This window comes from Balearica regulorum, chromosome W, assembly GCF_011004875.1.
Source record: "Balearica regulorum gibbericeps isolate bBalReg1 chromosome W, bBalReg1.pri, whole genome shotgun sequence".
Taxonomy (NCBI): Eukaryota; Metazoa; Chordata; class Aves; order Gruiformes; family Gruidae; genus Balearica; species Balearica regulorum.
The window spans coordinates 24,854,081-24,873,752 of NC_046219.1; the positions used below are offsets into that span (position 1 = coordinate 24,854,081).

A 19,672-nucleotide genomic window follows, 5' to 3' on the forward strand; every position below is an offset into this window, starting at 1 on the left:
AGATGTAGAATTATGCCTGTCACCTGAGGGGATAGATTTAATAATCATGGGGATGAGTGTGACCACTAAAGGTTCGAATAATGAGCCGGAAATACCAGAAGTATTGAAATCCGTACCAACAGAGCTGTGGAATAAAACCAGCATGGATGTAGAACTGCTGGTTTCAGCTCAACCAGTAAACATTAAAACAAAGGGAGGAGCCTCACCAGCCATGAAACAGTACCCTATTCCCCAGGAAGCAGAAAAGAGCATCCAAAAGCAAATAGAATGATATTTAGCCCAAGGAATTTTAAAAATATGTGTGTCACCTTATAATATTCCTATACTCCCTGTAAAAAAGAACAGACTATATGAGGATGGGGATCCGGAATACCATTTTGGACAAGATTTGTGGGCAATTAACCAGCATGTAGTAGCTCCTCACCCTGTGGTGCCTGATCCCTCCACTATACTTTTGCAAATACCACATTGGGCAAAATATTTTACTGTGATTGATCTGACCGCCATCACCTTTAGCATCCTGTTAGCTGAGGACAGTCAACTTTTGTTTGTCTTCACATCGAAAGGACAACAACTAACCTGGACGCATCTCCCACAAGGGTTTGCAGGGTCTCCTACAATTTTTTTCATGAATACTGGGAAATTATTTGAGAGATACGGAGTTACCAAGCAAATCGGCTCTTGTACAATTTGTAAATTATTTGTTACTTGCCAGCAAGACATACTAAGATTGTTTAAAAGATACTATTTGTCTATGTACTGCTTTAGCAGAAAAAAAAGGTCACCATGCATCTCTTTCTAAGCTTCAGCTGTGTCTCAGGAAGTAAAATATTTAGGATTCGTATTAAAGAAGGACAAAGATTAGTAGACCCAGAACAGGTCCAGGACATTGTATAAATACCTCGACTGGAAACAAAGAAACAACTGCGAGGATTTTTAGGCGTAATAGGATACTGCAGACCCTGGATACTGGGGCTAGAGGAGTTAAGTAAGCCATGGACAGAGGCTGCCAAGGCAGAGGAAGTGGAGCCTATACATTGAGGTCCAGAGAGAGAAAAGGCTTTCCAAGCTATAAAAGGAGCTTTAGCTTCTGCTCTGACACTGGGATTGCCAGATTACTCCAAGCCCTTTGAACTATTTGTGCATGAGAACATGCATGAGTTGTTGCATGTTGTGCATGAGTAACCAGCGGAGTCCTTATTCAAAAGCTAGGTCCACATTGCTGCCCTGTGGCTTATTACTCAACTCAACTCAACTCAACTCAATCCTGTAGTGGCAGGGAATAATTCCTGTGTTAAAGTGACAGCAGCAACAGTGACTATCATAAAAAGGAGTGGACCATTAGTTCTGGGCCACCCAAGAACCGTGTATGTCCCACATGAAGTAGAAATGATTCTTAAACAACATGCTACACAAGCAGTCCCCACAAAGAGCATATAGTTGTGAATTAATGATTTTAAATGCAGATAATATAATTTTAAAAAGATGTAATGTTTTGAATCCAGCAACTTTACTGCCTGTTTTCTCCAATGGTGAGCCACATCATGTTTGTAGTGTTTCACTCCAGCCGCCTACAGGAAGATCTGCAAGATCAACCTCTAGAGAACTCTGATCTAACCCTTTTCACCAATGGATCTTCATACTATGTGAATGGAAAACAACACATGGGCTATGCAGTGGTGAGAAACTTAGAGGTACTTGAAGTAGAACCTCTATGACCCTCGATGAGTGCCGAAGGGGCTGAATTAATTGCATTAGCAAGAGAAACCTGGTGGGGACATAGTCAGCAGGTAACTATTTATACTGATTCTAAATACGCTTTTGGAGTGTGTCATGCAATGGCTATGCTATGGAAAGAACAAGAGTTCCTTGCCTCGGCAGAAAAGAATATTTCTAATGGAACTGAAATCCGAATGCTGTTGGAAGCTATTAAGCTTCCAAGGGAAATCGCTGTAATACACTATCCAGTTCATACCAAAGGCTCCAATGAAATTGAAAGAAATAATAAAATTATTTGAACTGGTAGTCAGAGAGGTTTAAAATGGCCTGAAGTTTTAGGAATAGTACTATGGGATATTGGGATACTGAAATACCCCTCGCCAACCTCTAGGGTTCTCATCAACAGGAACAGTGTTTGTCAGACACTTAACTATACCTGGGACCTTTGTCCCCACTAGGACCAGCCTCTTAGATGAAGATGAACAATTGACTCAATATGTTTAGATATGCAGAAAGAATTTGAAAACTAGAGAAAATATGTTCAGTGGTATCAGCCCGCACCACCTGAGATACAGGTACATGATATACAGCCTGGAGATAAAGTTTTAATTAAGGTGTTCTTGTGGAAATCTAAATTAGAACCTAAGTGGGAAGGACCGTATACTGTCTTACTATGTTCATATTTTGCTGTCAAAGTTTTAAGAAAAGAAAGTTGGATACACCATTCTCATGTCAAGCAAGTGGTGAATGACCAACTAGGAGACAACTGAAGATAGAACGCATTATACTGATGGTCCTGACAACCGCTGTGAAGAAGCTAAAACTAACAGTGGACTTTAGCCCAGACGAGTGTGACTAGCCATGGGAAGACGGTAACTCTAGATCATACAGGATCGAGTAGGACCTTTGAGGATCATACTTTTTGTTGCAAATCTGAAAAAAAATCTTACCCTGACCCTGAAAGAAAAATTTAGTGGGAACCACAATAGTTGTTCAGGGAGGAAACAATGTTGTTTAATGTTAAATGCCTGTTGCTGTGTGAACAATAATGGCAATAGAATGGTAATCGATGTAATTTGTGAAGAATCTAACACCACGATAACCCAAATTCCTCCCACAACGTCCAGTCACGGCAGCACCACCATTAATAAAGGAGGGACTGTCCCCACAAATTTCAAAGATTGGGCCATATGTAATCAAGAATATGGGGCAGCAACAGGTGTCGCAGAACCCAGCATGGTCCCTTAAATGAGTGGAATTGGCAATGCAAACTAATATCACTGTAACCAAAACAACCTGTTCACCATTTCTGGGTACATCATATGCTGGATGGCTAGCATGGTTACACAGGAGAACTCTAGCGTCTCCAAGGTGAACTAGAAGAGATACAACAGGTATCATAGGTACAGGATTAGAGGTGTTAAATAGTATAAATGCGGAGGTACTCATAAACAGGCTAAGCACAGCCACTAGTGATTTGAATAAACTAGAACACCCATTGAGAACATCCCTGTTAGCATTGGGTACTAACCAATGGCTCGTATCCAATATATTACCTCACTCAAATATTTGTGTTTGTAACTTTACTAACATTATAGGATGTGACTTTATTCAGCTCCCATTGTATCCCACCAATTACTACAATCTAACTATACACTATATCAGGATCTGTTGCCCACTCCTATATAAATGAACCTTACATTAGTAAGAAAATGACGATTTATATTGAATATTGAGACGTGCGTAAAATAATGTGAAGAAAAAAAGAAAAAAAAAACCCAAACAAACCCTACCATGATATGGAAGAGATATATCATGTCCTTGAAAAAGTAAAAAGGGATGGAGAACATCAGTGATTGGAGACTCTCCTGGGATGGTCACTAACAGCAACCAGGGTATACAATATAATGTTTCACCTGATTATAGTCTTATTAACCCTAACTGTGCTTTGCTTACTGCTCGTAATCATCTTATATGTAACAATATGGAGATTAATTATATGTCTCAAAAGGCTTCATGAACTTTGCCTAATGTATTAGCATGAATGCTAACTAAAAACAAAGGGAGGACTGTTGGGAAATATTAGTTGTCAAGCTTAGCATAAGTGTTGGCATAACTAGCTTAGCATTAAATTTGCCAAAACCATAGGCCGCAAGCAATGAACTTTCACCTAGATATACTGAACTTTTGCTGAATCCTTTCCTGGTTAACTAAAAGGAGGCCCCAGAGCCGGTTTAAGCTGGAAGATGAGACTACAACCATCAGCAGAGGTGGCCACCTTAAAGATAAGAAGTGTCCCACCTAGAGACAAAGGAAGGACCCAATGGAGAACAGGAAGACCCTGGACTTTAACATTACTATTGGTCCGAACTGTCATGTGAGGGGAGGGGAACTTAGATTGTAAGGGTATAGTTGCCCAGGAATTTCTTTGTTCAGGGTCCCTCTGCGGAGGTACCCTGCTCGAGCTGTTACAACTGCTGTACCACCCAAAGAAATTATCTCATGGGATTTAGAGCCTGAAACTCTGCTGTGGGAAACCTAGGGTGCAGAAACTTCCTTAATAACATAAGGAAGAAATTCTTCACTATGAGGGTGGTGAGACGCTGGAACAGGTTGCCCAGAGAAGTTGTGGATGCCCCATCCCTGGAAGTGTTCAAGGCCAGGTTGGATGGGGCTTTGGGCAATGTGGTCTAGTGGAGGGTGTCCCTGCCCATGGCAGGGGAGTTGGACTAGATGATCTTTGAAGGTCCCTTCCAACCCAAACCATCCTAAGATTCTGTGAAGCTTCATCACAAGTACTCTGGTTAGGCAACCAGGTTAGTACCTGGTTAATACCTGAAAGTACCTGGTTAGGTACTCTTAAGTCCTTAAAGACCTGACAGCTTTCCTTAGCTCCTTTGCCCTTCGAAGCTGCCACCCACGGGATCTCACGTTCTAATTTCCTGAATAAGCCAAAATATGCTGTGAATTCCAAAAGATTTGTGGAGAGTGTCAAATATGGTTTCTTGATACAGGTACTAGATGAACCAACCAGGGATGATGTACAGTTGGATCTGTGTGGTGGGTTGAACTTGGCTGGCTGCCAGGTGCCCACCAAGCTGCTCTATCACTCCCCTCCTCAGCAGGACAGAGGGAGAAAATAAGATGGAAAAGCTCATGGGTTGATATAATCACTTACCAACTACCATCACAGGCAAAACAGGCTTGACTCGTAGAAAATAAATTTAACTTATTTCCAATTAATATAGATTTGGGTAGTGAGAAACCAAGACAAAAAGTTAAACATCATCTTCCTCCCACCCATCCCCTTTTTCCCAGTCTCAGCTTCACTCCTTCATTCCCGACTGTGCCTCTTTCGTCCCCCCCTGAGCAGCACAGCAGGGGGTTATGGTCAGTTCATAACAGTTATAACAGTTCCTCTCTGCTGTTCCTTCCTCCTCACGCATTTCCCCTGCTCCAGTGTGGGTCATCTCCATGAGCTGCAGTCCTTCAGGACAAACCTGCTCTGCCATGGGTCCTCTCCACAGGCTGCAGTCCTTCAAGAAAAAAAACAACACTGTTTGAGCATGAGTTCCCCATGGGCTACAGTTCCTGCAAGGAGAACCTGCTCCTGTGTGGGCTCTCCACAGGCTGCAGCTTCCTTCAGGAAATATCCAACTGCTCCGATGTGGGGACCACCATGGGCTTCAGTGTGGATATCTCCAGTGTGGTCTCTTTCATGGGCTGCAGGGGAATATCTGCTCCAGCACCTGGAGCACCTCCTCCTTCTTTTCTGACTTTGGTGTTTGCAGAATTGTTTCTCATGCTTTTTTTTCTTTTTTCTCTGTCCTCACTGCCTGTGCAGTGTTTTGCCCTTTCTTAAATATGTTTTCAGAGGCACCACCAGCTTTGCTGATTGGCTCAGCTTCAGCCAGCAGTGGGTTGGCTGCAGAGCCAGCTGGAACCAGCACAGGGCAGCACAGGGCAGCCCCTTACCTCTTCTCACAGAGGCCACCCTTGCAGTCCCCCACCCAGCTACCACATACACCTTGCCACATACACCCAATATAAATCCAAACTTTTATTCAAAGTGGATCTTTAAATCTGATCTGGTTTGTAAATAACATGAGTAACATTAGAATAGTAATAGATCACCATAGAAAGGCTTGTAGGTACTTATCCCACCCAAATAAACTGATCAGAATTTTTTTTTTCCCAACATCCTAAAGTGACTGCATTTATTTGTGTTTCCACATATTCCACCTTCATTCTATTCTACCAAAAGTGAATCTCTAAGGTAAGTCAATTGCAGAAAAAGTGTGTATTTATTAATTTTTGATTGTTTATAGTTTTTCCTGACTTCAGTAGCCCTCTTGAGGAAAAAATGCATCTATTCCCACAGCAAGAGATAGGCTTAAACTATTATTACTAGTAATAAAATACTTTACAGTTAATTGTAGTTACTAGAACTACTTCAAAGCAACCTAGTGGTACTCGGTTCACTTGTTTGAACTGATGCATCCTTGGGTACTTCTATGATCTCTGAGGTTTTGTCATGACCTAAAGGGTTACCCAGCCTGTGGGTGTGTAGAGATCGCAACCATGGGTTCGTAGGATTCCATAATACACAAGAATACAGAGGCTTTTATACTCTAAATTTCTCTACTTTATTACAGATTACCACAAATACCACACAAATCACCACCAGCAAATATACTACCACATATCACCACTAGCAAGTATGGCTATGACTAATAAAATGAAAAAAATATATATATCAAGCCATTACGAGTTACTATCAGCAATCAATAATACCAACAATATTATAGCAACAACCAATAACAGCAACAACCAAGTAGGTATAGACTGTTACAGGTTACTACAAACTTATCCTTAGTGAAGCAAACTTATCAAAATATAAAAGCAGATATACCTATGATAGATTACTTATATGGATAATACTGGTATCAAGTCAATTAGACAGATCTCAGAAGGGGCCAAACCATCCCAGAAGTGGGAGGACAAACCGAATTGCCCCCAGAAGTGGGCCCAGAGGGGGACCAATAAATTAAAAAAGAAAGTTCATGCAGAGAGCTCAACCTGTTTAGGAAAAGTATGTGCAGCACAGGAAGTTCTCAGAGAGAAGCTCCATTTTGGATAAAAATTAAGTCATTTTTATATCACAGAGACATAAGAGGGCATGGGACATACTTTTTCGAGCAGCCAATAGATGCTGTTAATTTCTGTTTTTCACCTGGAACAGCCAATAGATGATGACATTTTCTGCCCTTTCAGACCAATTTTTATTTTTCCAGACTGTTTTCCTGTTCTTGCAGTTAGACCAGCCAATGGCAGTTACCGATTCCTACTTCCTCAGGATGTTTTCCCCTTTTTCCAGACTATTTTTCACCTTTTCAGATGATAAATTGCTGTTATAGTTCCATGTTTATGCTCTTATTGATGGTATCTCAGAATGTCTGTGTTTTCAAGGTACCCAGCTGTACTTCAAGGATGCTTTGAGTTCACAGGCCTAGTTCCCAGGCTGGCAGGCAATTTCTTCTGTTCAGTAATTTCCCCCTTCTAACCAGGTTGCCTTTATGTCTGTTCATATCAGGTGTAATAACTACAGTATTTGGCCGGCGCAGAATTATTTGGTGTATTGAGAGTCTTGCAGAAGATATTGTATTTGAGGACATGGTGATCTTGGGCAAGCTACGTCAACCGTATTAGGCCTGGTAACCCATATGTTAGCATGAGTGACCGCTATATAGCCCTATGTATGTAACAATGCCAGAGAACATGGGACTCTTCCAAGCAGATTTTTGAAGAGGCCAAAGTCTGCTCTCCTGAATTCTAGGGTTGTGAGCTTGCTTTTTGCCCTCCTCCCTGCCCTCAGGATCCTGAACTCCACCATCTCATAATCACTGCAGCCAAGGTTGCCTTTGACCTTCACCCATAAGCTCTCAGTTGAATCTAAAAAGGCTCCATGCACAAGGAGAGACAAGCTACAAAGGTAAATTAAAGAAATATTGCCTGGGCACGCAGAGATAGTGTCAGGAAAGCCAATTCTGGTGGGTTAACCTTGGCTGGCTGCCAGGTGCCCACCAAGCCACTCTCTCCCCCTCCTCAGCAGGACAGGGGAAGAAAATAAGATGAAAAAAGCTCATGGGTCAAGATAAAGACAGGAAGATCACTCACCAATTACTGTCATGGGCAAAACAGATTCGACTTGGGGAAGATTAATTTAATGTATTGCCAATTAAAAATAGAGTAGGATAGTGAGAAACAAAGACAAAACTGAAAACACCTCCCCCCCCTCCTTCTTCCCAAGGTCAACTTCACTCCTTCGTTCCTGACTCTTCTGTCTTCTCCTCCTCATCTTCAAGAACTACTCCAGTGTGGTTACGTTCCATGGGGTGCAGTCTTTCATGAACAGGTTGCTCCAGTGTAGGTCCCCCATGGGCCACAGTTCCTGCCAGAAAACCTGCTCTTGTGTGGACTCCTCTCCATGGGCTGTAGTTCCTGCCAGGAGCCTACGCCAGCATGGGCTCTCCACAGGCTGCAGCTTCCTTCAGGGCACATGCACCTGCTCTGGTGTGGGGTCCTCCATGGGCTGCAGTGTGGATATCTGCTCTGAGGTCATCCTCCATAGGCTTCAGGGGGACAACCTGCTTCACCATGGTCTTCTCCATGGGCTGCAGGGGAACCTCTGCTCCAGCGCCTGGAGCACCTCCTCCTCCTCCTCCTTCTCTCACATTTTTCTCACTCCTCTCTCACAATTGCTGTGCAGCATTTTTTACCCTTTCTTAAATATGTTTTCATAGAGACACCACCAGCTGCACTGATTGGCTCATCTTTGGCCAGCGGTGGGTCTGTTTTGGAGCTGGCTGGAACTGGTTCTGTCCGATATGAGGGGATCCCCCGGTCTCTTCTCACAGAGGCCACCCCTGCTGCCCCTCCCTACCAAAACCTTGCCACGTAAACCCAATACACCAACGCTCACCTGAACTTTAGACTTGCAAAAGGGACATCAAGGGCAAAAAGAAGAGCTTCTACTGTAGGAAATATCGTAGCAACATTATATCAACAATGTAGCAAATATCAATGTGAGACCTTATAGGAGGGGAAGGTGATTTTATTTAAAATAAAAATTGAAAGAAAACAAGTGTCAGTCACAGTCTCACACTCACAAGCAGCACAGTAAGTGTCCAAGAAGTCTGTCCAGCAGTCAGGCACCTGTCAGGGTCCTGAGTGCACTAGTAGGCCTTAATGGCCCTGACCAGCCTCAACTGAGGTCTCCACTCACACCCCCTACCCATGGGCCCAGGAGCTCCATTTAAGCTCAGCCATGAACCATGGGCCTTCTGTCCCTGCCTGAGCTACATTGTAGAAGTGCCTGTCTCCAGCCACAGCCATGGCTGTGCCAGGCTATGGCCCCCATTGAACTGTACCCTGAGCTGCAGACTGACTTCCTGGCTTGACCTGGGACCTGCCCCATCATCATGAACCTGCTTGATGATCTAGACTCTTGGTTGACCCTGGCTACCCTTCTCGAGTCTGCCTTGGTTGGGTATTGTGGGACTGGGCCCTGGCTGGCAAGGCCTCTACCCTGCTGGCCTTGTTATCATGCCTAGCTCCTTGCTCCCTATCCTTTAGGGAGCAGCTCACCCTCCTTGCTCCCTGACAGCACCAGGGCTATGCATGTTCAAGCCATCCGTCCAGCAGTCAGGCAGCAAGATGTAAGATGTTAGGTGATGACATGGAGGACAAGGGATGCCAGCTGTCAAGTCCTTCTAATGTATCCTGGGTTATTCTTAGGTTAGTGACCATGTGCAGGTTTTGGATATGCCTTTTTGTACCCTTTTGGAGCTGACAGTGATCAGTGTCTCCACCCTATCCCACCCCTGTGATTGTCACAGGTGAGCAAACAACAATCCATACTGAATCTGGATACTGGGGTTTAAGAAACAATGAAATTAGATCTTTTTACCCTACTTGGTTATCTTACACACTCGCTCTCTCCCTCCCCACCCCCCCCACTCCAGCAGTACATTCACTATGTCTCTACTTCCCTTCCCATCAGGAAGATCACTGCTGGTCCAGGAAGGCTGAGCAGAAAGTCATGTTGGTTTTGTGCTGTGCAGCTGCTCCCAGTTACCAGTCTCGGGCATTACTGGCCAAGGTTCCTGCATGTCCCCCTGCATTTGTCTCCATGCATCTCCCTGATCTCCTCCACTTCCAGGATCTTTCCTCCAGCCAGGATCTTCACCTTCCCCTTTCCAGGCCCCCTTCTTCTTTTTGGTAACCCAAGCCCCCAGTTTTCCCAATTTAAATAGTCTATGTATGTGCAGAAGCACAACATGTGATCAGGTTCCTAATTGGTGGTTCTGTCTCTGAATTGGAGGATTCAGGACATGACACTTTTTTTTAATCCAGGTGTTAGTTATCAAAATTTACAACCAGCAAGTGGCAGGCTTGTGCTTGAGAGTTCTAAAGTGCAGGTTTGGACATTCACCCCCACACAATTATCTGCAGCCTGTCAGCATTCACAATTTAAGCTCACAATCTTTTCTGCCTACCACAACGAGTCATCAGAATCTGTTCACTGTTCTTTGTTTCCAGATCTGGATGTCTTCTGTAATGGCTGGTAGATGTGCTGGGATCTTGATGACCTGCTAATCTGGGTGCCATTAACACATGCAATTCTGAGAGCCCTTGTCCTGCTGCATGTTCCTTCTGGTGTCTCCACACACTGAGGTTCCCATTCATTCTCTATTCATGCTAATCATAGCCTTTCTATCAAAACTCTCTGTGCTACTGCTCCAATAGTAGTAAAAGGCTGACCAAAGACCATTGCTGAATAGGGTGGGCGGATGATTTAGTGACAGTGAACACAGATAAGGCTGAGGCACTCGGTGCCTTCTTTGCATCCATCTTCACTAGCAAGGTCTCCCAGGCCTCTGTACTTAGTGAAAAGGTTCAAGGAGGAGAACTACCAGCAATGGATGAGGATCGAGTCAGGGATTATTTGCAAGAACTCTACCCATACGAGTCCATGAGACCAACAAGAGAGGCCCTGACTGGATAGAAAGAGAAACTTTTTCACTATGAGGATGGTCAAGCATGGGATCAAGGTGCCCAGAGAGGTTGTGCAGTCCCCATCCTTGGAGGTTTTCAAGACCAGACTGGATAAAGTCCTGAGCAACCTGGTCTAACCCCATAGCTGACCCTGCTTTGAGCAGGAGATTGGACTAGAAACCTCCTGAGGTCCCTTCCAACTGGAATTTTACTATGATCCTATATTAAGGAAAGTTAAGTCCTGTTGTGTTCTCTTCCTTTCTGGAATGCCTGTGAAATACTTAACTGGGTTCAGTAGTAGAGAAATATATTTCTTTATCTGCAGTTTGCAGCTGAGACAGCTGCTGCCTGTGCAGATGTAGGGAAAACACATAAGATATTTGTTATTACAAGGAGCTAGTGGCCTTGGACAAAGGTCTGGCAACATGTTTAGTGCTGGTTTGCTCTGTATAAGGAAGGGACATCATAAAAACAGCACATAATGGAATAAAAGTGGGGAAGCCCCTGTCAGCTTGAGCCTTGGTACAGACACGACTATGCAGCATGCTGTACACCAGAAGAGAGATCCATCTGATGCCATCACCTTGGGGCTCCTGGTATCAGAAGGGACGTAAGACACCATCTAATTAAATTACTGTCATCAGTTCCATATAGCTTCTGGTTTTGTGTCAATAAACAACCTCTTTTGCTCACATCCTGGATGTGGTGTGTTGTTTCCTTGAATCCTTGTTGTCTGCCCAATAGCTAGACAGAACAGCAGATGATAACCTGAGGATAAAACACAAGTGTTCCAGACAGTAGTACTAGGGTCAAGAAAGGAGCTTCCATTAGCTGATCTATTGCTCATTTTTTACTAATGCTTCTCCTACTGTATACAACAGACTTAGACTTCACTATATCATAATTAGAGCCTACAAGAAAAAATAGCTAGTGTTGCATAACAGCTAGTTTGCCTGTATCAGCAACTGTGGGTAGGCTCTATGAGAACTAGTTATACCAACTCGTTTACTTGGGTTAGTCAAACTATTATTCTAAAATGCATTCCAAACCCTGTGCGCGATCAGAGCAATGCAGCAGAGGGCCAAGTAAACAATCTGGCTCAAGGAGCATACAAATAATAGACTCCTGTAAAAACACGTGAAGCAAACATTTATACTGATATTTGAGGTACAGACTCTCCCTTGAAATAGCTCAGCTACAGAATACATGTTTATGGACAGAGCTTCTATAGAAGCAGCAAGTTTGAAAAGGTTGGTAGAAATTTTGGATTGCAGAGGCTCTGATACCAGGCTTGTTCTGGGAATAGCATTTGGACCTAAGATTCTAAAACAGAAGGCTTTTAAAGATCTTCCTATTTCTCAGTACTTAAGTTGATAATTTCAGAAATCATTCACTTTTACTTACTTACTTAATAAAAAGAGCTTTAGTTTAGCAGTATATGAAATACCTACCAAAACCTGACTTAGAAGTGCTTAGCTCTTGACTGTGATCAAGCTTTTTGCTGAAAGTAGAATCTGATCCCACCCACTGTACCTGAAGGTCTCCTTTTGTTCTCTTCATCTAACACTTTTCACTCCGTTACAGATCTAGCTTTAAAAAAATTAGTTTAAAAAATGTAGTTAATTTAAACTAAAGAAGTCTTATAAACAAAAAAGAAAGTTTCTCAGTAACCATACAACCCAAAGTTCATAAGTAAGCAATTGTTAGTTATATGGGGGAGGGAGGGGAACAACACACAAGATTTTTTTTTATGAAAGCAAAATGTAACATTTAAATCCTCTTAGAAGAGGTGGAGCCACTGTTTTAATTGACACCATCCAGATCTGCAGTACTGATGTCATACCAATTTATTGCTATTAATGATAAAACCATATTTAAGAGCTATACCAGCAATATAGCAGGAGTATAATCTCCAGTATTCATAGAATAAGACATACCCATAGCTAATAACAATAACAGATTCCACCAGAAATCTATCACTTATTGTAAACATTGTATTTGTGCAATTTCTTTTTTCATACTTTAATTCCCAAAATCATGAAAGGCAAATTTAGTAGCATAAAACACATCCAGTTTCATGTTTGGCAATGAGAACCCCATTCTTCATAGACAACCAAAAACCTAGCAGCACATTTTTAAACATTATTACAAGTATTTCTGGATCACTCTCCCTCCAAATCTTCCCCCTCAAAGCACCAAAAATAAAGTGCAGTACCCATAAAAGTGTCAAGAAATCTCTCAGGCTGCAGGGAGTGCCAGAGCCTGTCACTGGGAATGGATGGCAGTAGTGAGAATGCCTGTGTGAGGTGTGACCAGGTGGATGATCTGCTCAGCCTGGTGGCAGAGCTACGAGAGGAAGTAGAAAGGTTAAGGAGCATCAGGGAGGCTGAGAAAGAGATAGACTGGTGCAGCCAAGCTCTGCCCTCCCTGAGACAGAAACAGGGACAGCCACCAGAAAAAAAACAAGATCAAGGGGACCCTGTATCCTCCCCCTGCCAGGATGAAGGCAATAACTTAAAGAAGTGAATGGAGGCAAGTCCATGCTCAGGGCAGCAGGCAAACCTCCTCCTTGCCCACCTCGCCCTCCCAGGTGCCTCTATGCAACAGGTATGAGGCTCTGGCTGTGGAAGGCCAGTTGATGGATGACGTGGATGACGGTCCATCTACGCCAGAGATGTCGCCAAGGTCAGAAAGGCCTATCCTCCCTGTATCATGACCACCTCCATGAGGAAGAAAAGGTGGGTTATAATTGTAGGCGACTCCCTTCTGAGAGGAACAGAAGGTCCGATACGCCAGACAGACCCTCCTCTTAGGGAAGTCTGCTGCCTCCCTGGGATCAGGGTTAAGGATATCACTAGGAAACTTCCTAGCCTGGTATGGCCCTTGGACTATTACCCACTACTGCTCTTCCATGTGGGTGGCAATGAAGCCACAATGCATAGTGCAAGAGCGATCAAGAGACTTCAGGCCCTTGGGACAGTTGGTGAGGGAATCTGGTGCACAGGTTATTTTTTTCCTCTCTCCTTCCAGTGGTGGGCAGCAACACTGGAAGAAACAGATGGACCCAGTCTATTAATACATGGCTTCATGGCTGGTGTCACTGCCACAACTTGGGGTTTTTCAATAACGGGATGGCCTACATGACACCAGGCTTGCTGGTGTCAGATGGGATTCACCTTTCTCAAAGGCGAAACAGGGTCTTTACTCAGGAGCTTGCAGGGCTCGTTGACAGAGCTTTAAACTAGGCTTGAAGGGGGAGAGCAATAATATCAGGCTTGCCTGCGACAAGCCGTGGGATGACACGCCAAGGTTAGAGCCCACCAAGAACTTAGGGGTCAGAATTAAAGGGAGGGCAGGGACAGGTGACACTATAGCGGGGGGGTCTGCTAGAGGCCACCTGACCAGGGAAACCGAGCGGATGAGGCCCTCTATAAGCAGATAGGAGCAGCCTCACGCTCACAAGCCCTGGTTCTCATGGGGGACGTCAACCACCGTGATATCTGTTGGAGGGGCAACACAGCAGGGCACAAGCAATCCAGGAAGTTCCTGGAATGTGTTGATGATAACTTCCTTATCCAAGTCATAGAGGAGTTAACGAGGAGGGGTACCATGCTGGACTCACCAACAAGGAGGGGATGGTGGGAATGTGAAGATCAAGGGCAGCCTTGGATGCAGTGACCATGAAATGGTGGAATTCAGGATCCTTAGGGCAGGGAGGAGGGTGCACAGCAAGATCACTACCCTGGACTTCAGGAGAGCAGGCTAATATTCAAGGGTCACCTCCTCCAAGCTCAGGAGAGATGCATCCCAACAAAGAGGAAGTCAGGCAAAAATGCCCAGAGGCCTGCATGGATGAACAAGGAGCTCCTGGACAAACTCAAACACAGAAGGGAAGCCTACAGAGGGTGGAACCAGGGGCAGGTAGCCTGGGAGGAATACAGAGAAATTGTCCGAGCAGCCAGGGATCAGGTTAGGAAAGCTAAAGCCCTGAGAGAATTAAATCTGGCCAGGGATATTAAGGACAACAAGAAAAGATTGTATAGGTATGTCAGTGTGTTGGGTTTGTGTGGCAAGGTTTTGGTAGCGGGGGGGCTACAGGGGTGGCTTCTGTGAGAAGCTGCTAGAGGCTTCCCCTGTGTCTGACAGAACCAATGCCAGCCGGCTCCAAGACGGACCCGCCGCTGGCCAAGGCCAAGCCAATCAGTGCCTCTGTGATAACATATTTAAGAAGGGGAAAAAAACAGCTAGAGAGAGAGCTTTTGCAGCTGGAGAGAAGAGTGAGAAGATGTAAGAACATCTGCAGACACCAAGGTCAGTGTAGAAGGAGGGGGAGGAGGTGCTCCAGGCGCTGGAGTAAAGATTCCCCTGCAGCCCGTGGTGAAGACCATGGTGAAGCAGGCTGTCCCCCATGGAGGGAGGATGAGGGGGTGTAGAGATTCCACCTGCAGCCCGTGGAGGACCCCACGCCGGAGCAGGTGGAGGCACCTGAAGGAGGCTGTGACCCTGTGGGAAGCCCGCGCTGGAGCAAGCTCCTAGCAGGACCTGTGGACCCATGGAGAGAGGAGCCCACGCCAGGGCAGGTTTGCTGGCAGGACTTGTGACCCCGTGGGGGACCCCACGCTGGAGCAGTCTGCCCCTGAAGGTCTGCACCTCGTGGGAGAGACCCACGCTGGAGCAGTTCGTGAAGGACTGTAGCCCGTTGGAGGGACTCACATTGGAGAAGTTCGTGAAGGACTGTCTCCCGTGAGAGGGACCCCATGCTGGAGCAGGGGAACGATTAAGAGGAGTCCTCCCCCTGAGGACAAAGAAGCGGCAGAAACAACGTGTGCTGAACTGACCGTAACCCCCACTCCCTGTCCCCCTGTGCTGCTGGCGGGGGAGGAGGTTGAAGCCGGGAGTGAAGTTGAGCCCAGGAAGATGGGAGGGGTGGGGGGAGGTGTTTTACGATTTGGTTTTATTTCTCATTCCTTGTCTTGGTTTTGCGTGGCAAGGTTTTGGTAGCGGGGGGGGCTACAGGGGTGGCTTCTGTGAGAAGCTGCTAGAAGCTTCCCCTGTGTCTGATAGAGCCAATGCCAGCCGGCTCCAAGACGGACCCGCCGCTGGCCAAGGCCAAGCCAATCAGCGCCTCTGTGATAACATATTTAAGAAAGAGGAAAAACAGTTAGAGAGCGCTTTTTCAGCCAGAGAGAGGAGTGAGAAGATGTAAGAACATCTGCAGACACCAAGGTCAGTGCAGAAGGAGGGGGAGGAGCTGCTCCAGGTGCCAGAGCAGAGATTCCCCTGCAGCCCGTGGTGAAGACCATGGTGAAGCAGGCTGTCCCCCTGCAGCCCATGGAGGGAGGATGAGGGGGTGTAGAGATTCCACCTGCAGCCCGTGGAGGACCCCACGCCGGAGCAGGTGGAGGCACCTGAAGGAGGCTGTGGCCCCGTGGGAAGCCCACAATGGAGCAAGCTCCTGGCAGGACCTGTGGATCCGTGGAGAGAGGAGCCCACGCCAGAGCAGGTTTGCTGACAGGACTTGTGACCCCCTGTGGGGGACCCACGCTGGAGCAGTTTGCTCCTGAAGGTCTGCACCCCGTGGAGGAGACTCACGTTGGAGAAGGTCGTGAAGGACTGTCTCCCGTGAGAGGGACCCCACGCTGGAGCAGGGGAATGGTGAGAGGAGTCCTCCCCCTGAGGATGAAGAAGCGGCAGAAACACCGCGTGATGAACTGACCGTAACCCCCACTCCCCGTCCCCCTGTGCTGCTGGCGGGGGAGGAGGTTGAAGCCGGGAGTGAAGTTGAGCCCGGGAAGATGGGAGGGGTGGGGGGAGGTGTTTTAAGATTTGGTTTTATTTCTCATTCCTCTACTCTGTTTTGCTTAGTAATAAATTAGATGAATTCCCTCTCTAAGTTCGGTCTGTTTTGCTCGTGATGATAATTAGAGAATGATCTCTCCCTGTCCTTATCTCGACCCGTAAGTTTTTTTTTCATTGTACTTTTTCTCCCCTGTCTAATGAAAGAGGGGAGTGATAGAGCGGCTCTGGTGGGCACCTGGCCCTCAGCCAGGGTCAACCCACCACAGCATTTGACACTGTCTCACATGACATCCTTGTCTCTAAATTGGAGAGACATGGATTCGATGGATGGACCACTTGGTGGATAAGGAATTGGCTGGATGGTCGCAATCAAAGAGTTGTGGTCAACGGCTCGATGTCCAAGTGGAGACCGGTGACGAGTGGTGTTCCTCAGGGGTCGGTACTGGGACTGGCACTGTTCAACATCTTTGTCGGCAACATGGACACTTGGATCGAGTGCATCCCCAGCAATTTTGCCGACGACACCAAGCTGTGTGGTGTGGTCGACACACTGGAGGGAAGGGATGCCATCCAGAGGGATCTTGACAGGCTGGAGAGGTGGGCCCATGCGGACCGCGTGAAGTTCAACAAGGCCAAGTGCAAGGTCCTGCACGTGAGTCGGGGCAATCCCAAGCACGACTATAGGCTGGGCAGAGAATGGACTGAAAGCATCCCTGAGGAGAAGGACTTGGGGGTATTGATTGATGAGAAGCTTAACATGAGCTGGCAGTGTGTGCTTGCAGCCCAGAAAGCCAGCTGTATCCTGGGCTGAATCAAGTGTGACCAGCAGGTCGAGGGAGGTGAATCTGCCCCTCTACTCTGCTCTTGTGAGACCCCACCTGGAGTACTGCATCCAGCTCTGGGGTCCCCAGTACAAGGAAGACATGGAGCTGTTGCAGAGAGTCCAGAGGATTGCCACAAAGCTGATCAGAGGGCTGGAGCCTCTCTCCTATGAGGACAGGCTGAGAGAGTTGGGATTGTTCAGCCTGGAGAACAGAAGGCTCCAGGGAGATCTTACTGCAGCCTTCCAGTACCTGAAGAGGACCTACAAGAAAGCTGGAGAGGAACTTTTTACAAGGGCAAGTAGTGACAGGACAAGGGGTAATGGTTTAAACTGAGAGAGGTTAGATTTAGATTAGATGTTAGGAAGAAATTCTTTACTGTGAGGGTGGTGAGGCACTGGAACAGGTTGCCCAGAGAGGTTGTGGAGGCCCCCTCCCTGGAAGTGTTCAAGGCTAGGTTTGGGCAACATGGCCTAGTGGAAGGTGTCCCTGCCCATGGCAGGGGGGTTGGATCTAGATGATCTTTAAGGTCCCTTCCAACCCAAACCATTCTATGATTCTATGTTTCTAAAATAGCCACATTCTTTTCTTTGTATTAAAAAAGAGTACTTTGCCTCAGTCTTAACAGCGCTATACTGTGTCCATCATTTTGTGTTCTTCATCTTTTTGCAGCATTGAGTTGAAATTGCTGACACTTGTGTTTATGCAACCTTGTAGATCATTTGCATTCTGCAACAAATGAAGAATTGAAAGCTTAATCTTAATACATACATACACTTAGAGAGAACTAAGTCAAGCTCTTTACTTTGTCTGTCTTAAGATGAAATAAGTTCGTAAGAAAATATAATTTTTTAAAAAAAACACCCAGACAGTATTATCATAATGTGAATGTCAAGAAGCTTCTTTAAATTTAGCTTATTGTGTATTTACTTAGGGTTCAGTTACCAGATCTTACCAACCAGGTACCTTGACCAAATTTATTTCAAAGTACTTTAAATTATGTCTCCTTCCCCAACATCCAGCTTTTAAAAGCCCTTAAAGTTTTCTCTTCAACCCAAGATGTGATCATCACTAACACTGAAACCAAAGACCCCAGTGTTCCAAGATAAAGATAAAAAAAAGGGCAGAATATCATAACGCAGTGTGAATTTTCCTTAGACTTGACTACCTGTAGGTTTCCATTAATGGGATTAGTCATTTTCAGTTGAAAGCTCCTTTCCCCTCCTGTGATACAAAGTATATTTAATTCTAGTACCTGAACAGGTTAATAATGCAGTTTTCCATTTAGCACAATTATTCAAGGGCACTGAACTAACATATGCCTTTGACACTATAAATTGTGAGAGCTCTGAGAAACAATCTCTCTTGGATATTGATAATAGTGCATGTTAGAACTGACAGAGCTCCAAGTATAAAGAGATCTATTCCTAGATATAGAAGCAAATCTTCTCAAGAGTGTAGCAAAAATCTATTCCTAATAGAGTTGTTATATTAATTTCTAGAAATAAAAAGCCTACCTGTGACAAAGACTCCAGTCCTTCTACAATACCAGTATAGACACTGGGATTCTGTACTGACATAGCTTGAAAGCCTTGAGACTGTGAACAGATTCTCACTCTTGATTTGAATGCTTCAAGCTCAGTTTTAAAAGCTTCCAAATAGCCTTCTTCCCCTTCCTGTAAAGAGAATAGTGAAATATTTTTCATCTCAGCCATATCTACTTCTAGTTGTAAGCATACTGCTAACAAGAAGTCCTGCACTAATGCATATTATACTACTCATTGAAGGATAATGGTTTGGACAAGTCAATAACAATATTAGTATCAGTCAGCTTTAAAAGAAGATTCAGGTATGCTGGGTTTTGTTTGTTTGTTTTGTTTTAAAGAGAGACTTTAGCATTTGATGAGTATAGGAATTGAGTTATTCATTCATCTGAGAACATGTAAGAACAAAACAAATATAACTTTATCCCTTCCTTGATTCCATCTCAGAAGCCAATACCCTTAAGAGAGAAAATTGGGTCCTGCCATGAACTGCATAGAGAGGCATTATGATAAGCGAAATAGGACACTCAGTCCTTGGACTCATTCATGTTTGCCACTGTAATTTAGGTGGTAGTTCACTACTGTTCCACACTCCTGTAGTTCCCATGCTATGTTCTGCTTTCCCTCTGGCCTAACAAGAATCCATGGAACTTCCATAATGTCCTGGTTCTGGCAAGGATAGAGTTAATTTCACAAGCTAACCGGCTACCGGCTGGGGCTAAACCACGTCAC

General features: G+C 45.2%; 1 protein-coding gene across 2 annotated transcripts in view; it reads right to left on the bottom strand.

The window, feature by feature from the left end:
• Nucleotides 1-4,881: 4,881 nt before the first annotated feature.
• The window catches only part of LOC142599184 (hsp90 co-chaperone Cdc37-like 1), a 43,811-nt gene continuing 29,020 nt past the window's right edge, over nt 4,882-19,672 (bottom strand). Inside the window, exons 6-7 of one of the 2 annotated variants that reach the window (XM_075739064.1) lie at nt 18,914-19,072; nt 4,882-5,255 (exon numbers count right to left, since the gene is read on the bottom strand). In XM_075739064.1, coding sequence (XP_075595179.1) covers nt 5,046-5,255; nt 18,914-19,072 — 369 coding nt within the window. In that variant the 3' untranslated portion in view covers nt 4,882-5,045. Of the gene's footprint in view, nt 5,256-17,414; nt 18,126-18,913; nt 19,073-19,672 lie in introns of those variants that run through there. The other variant, XM_075739065.1, reaches the window with a different exon arrangement.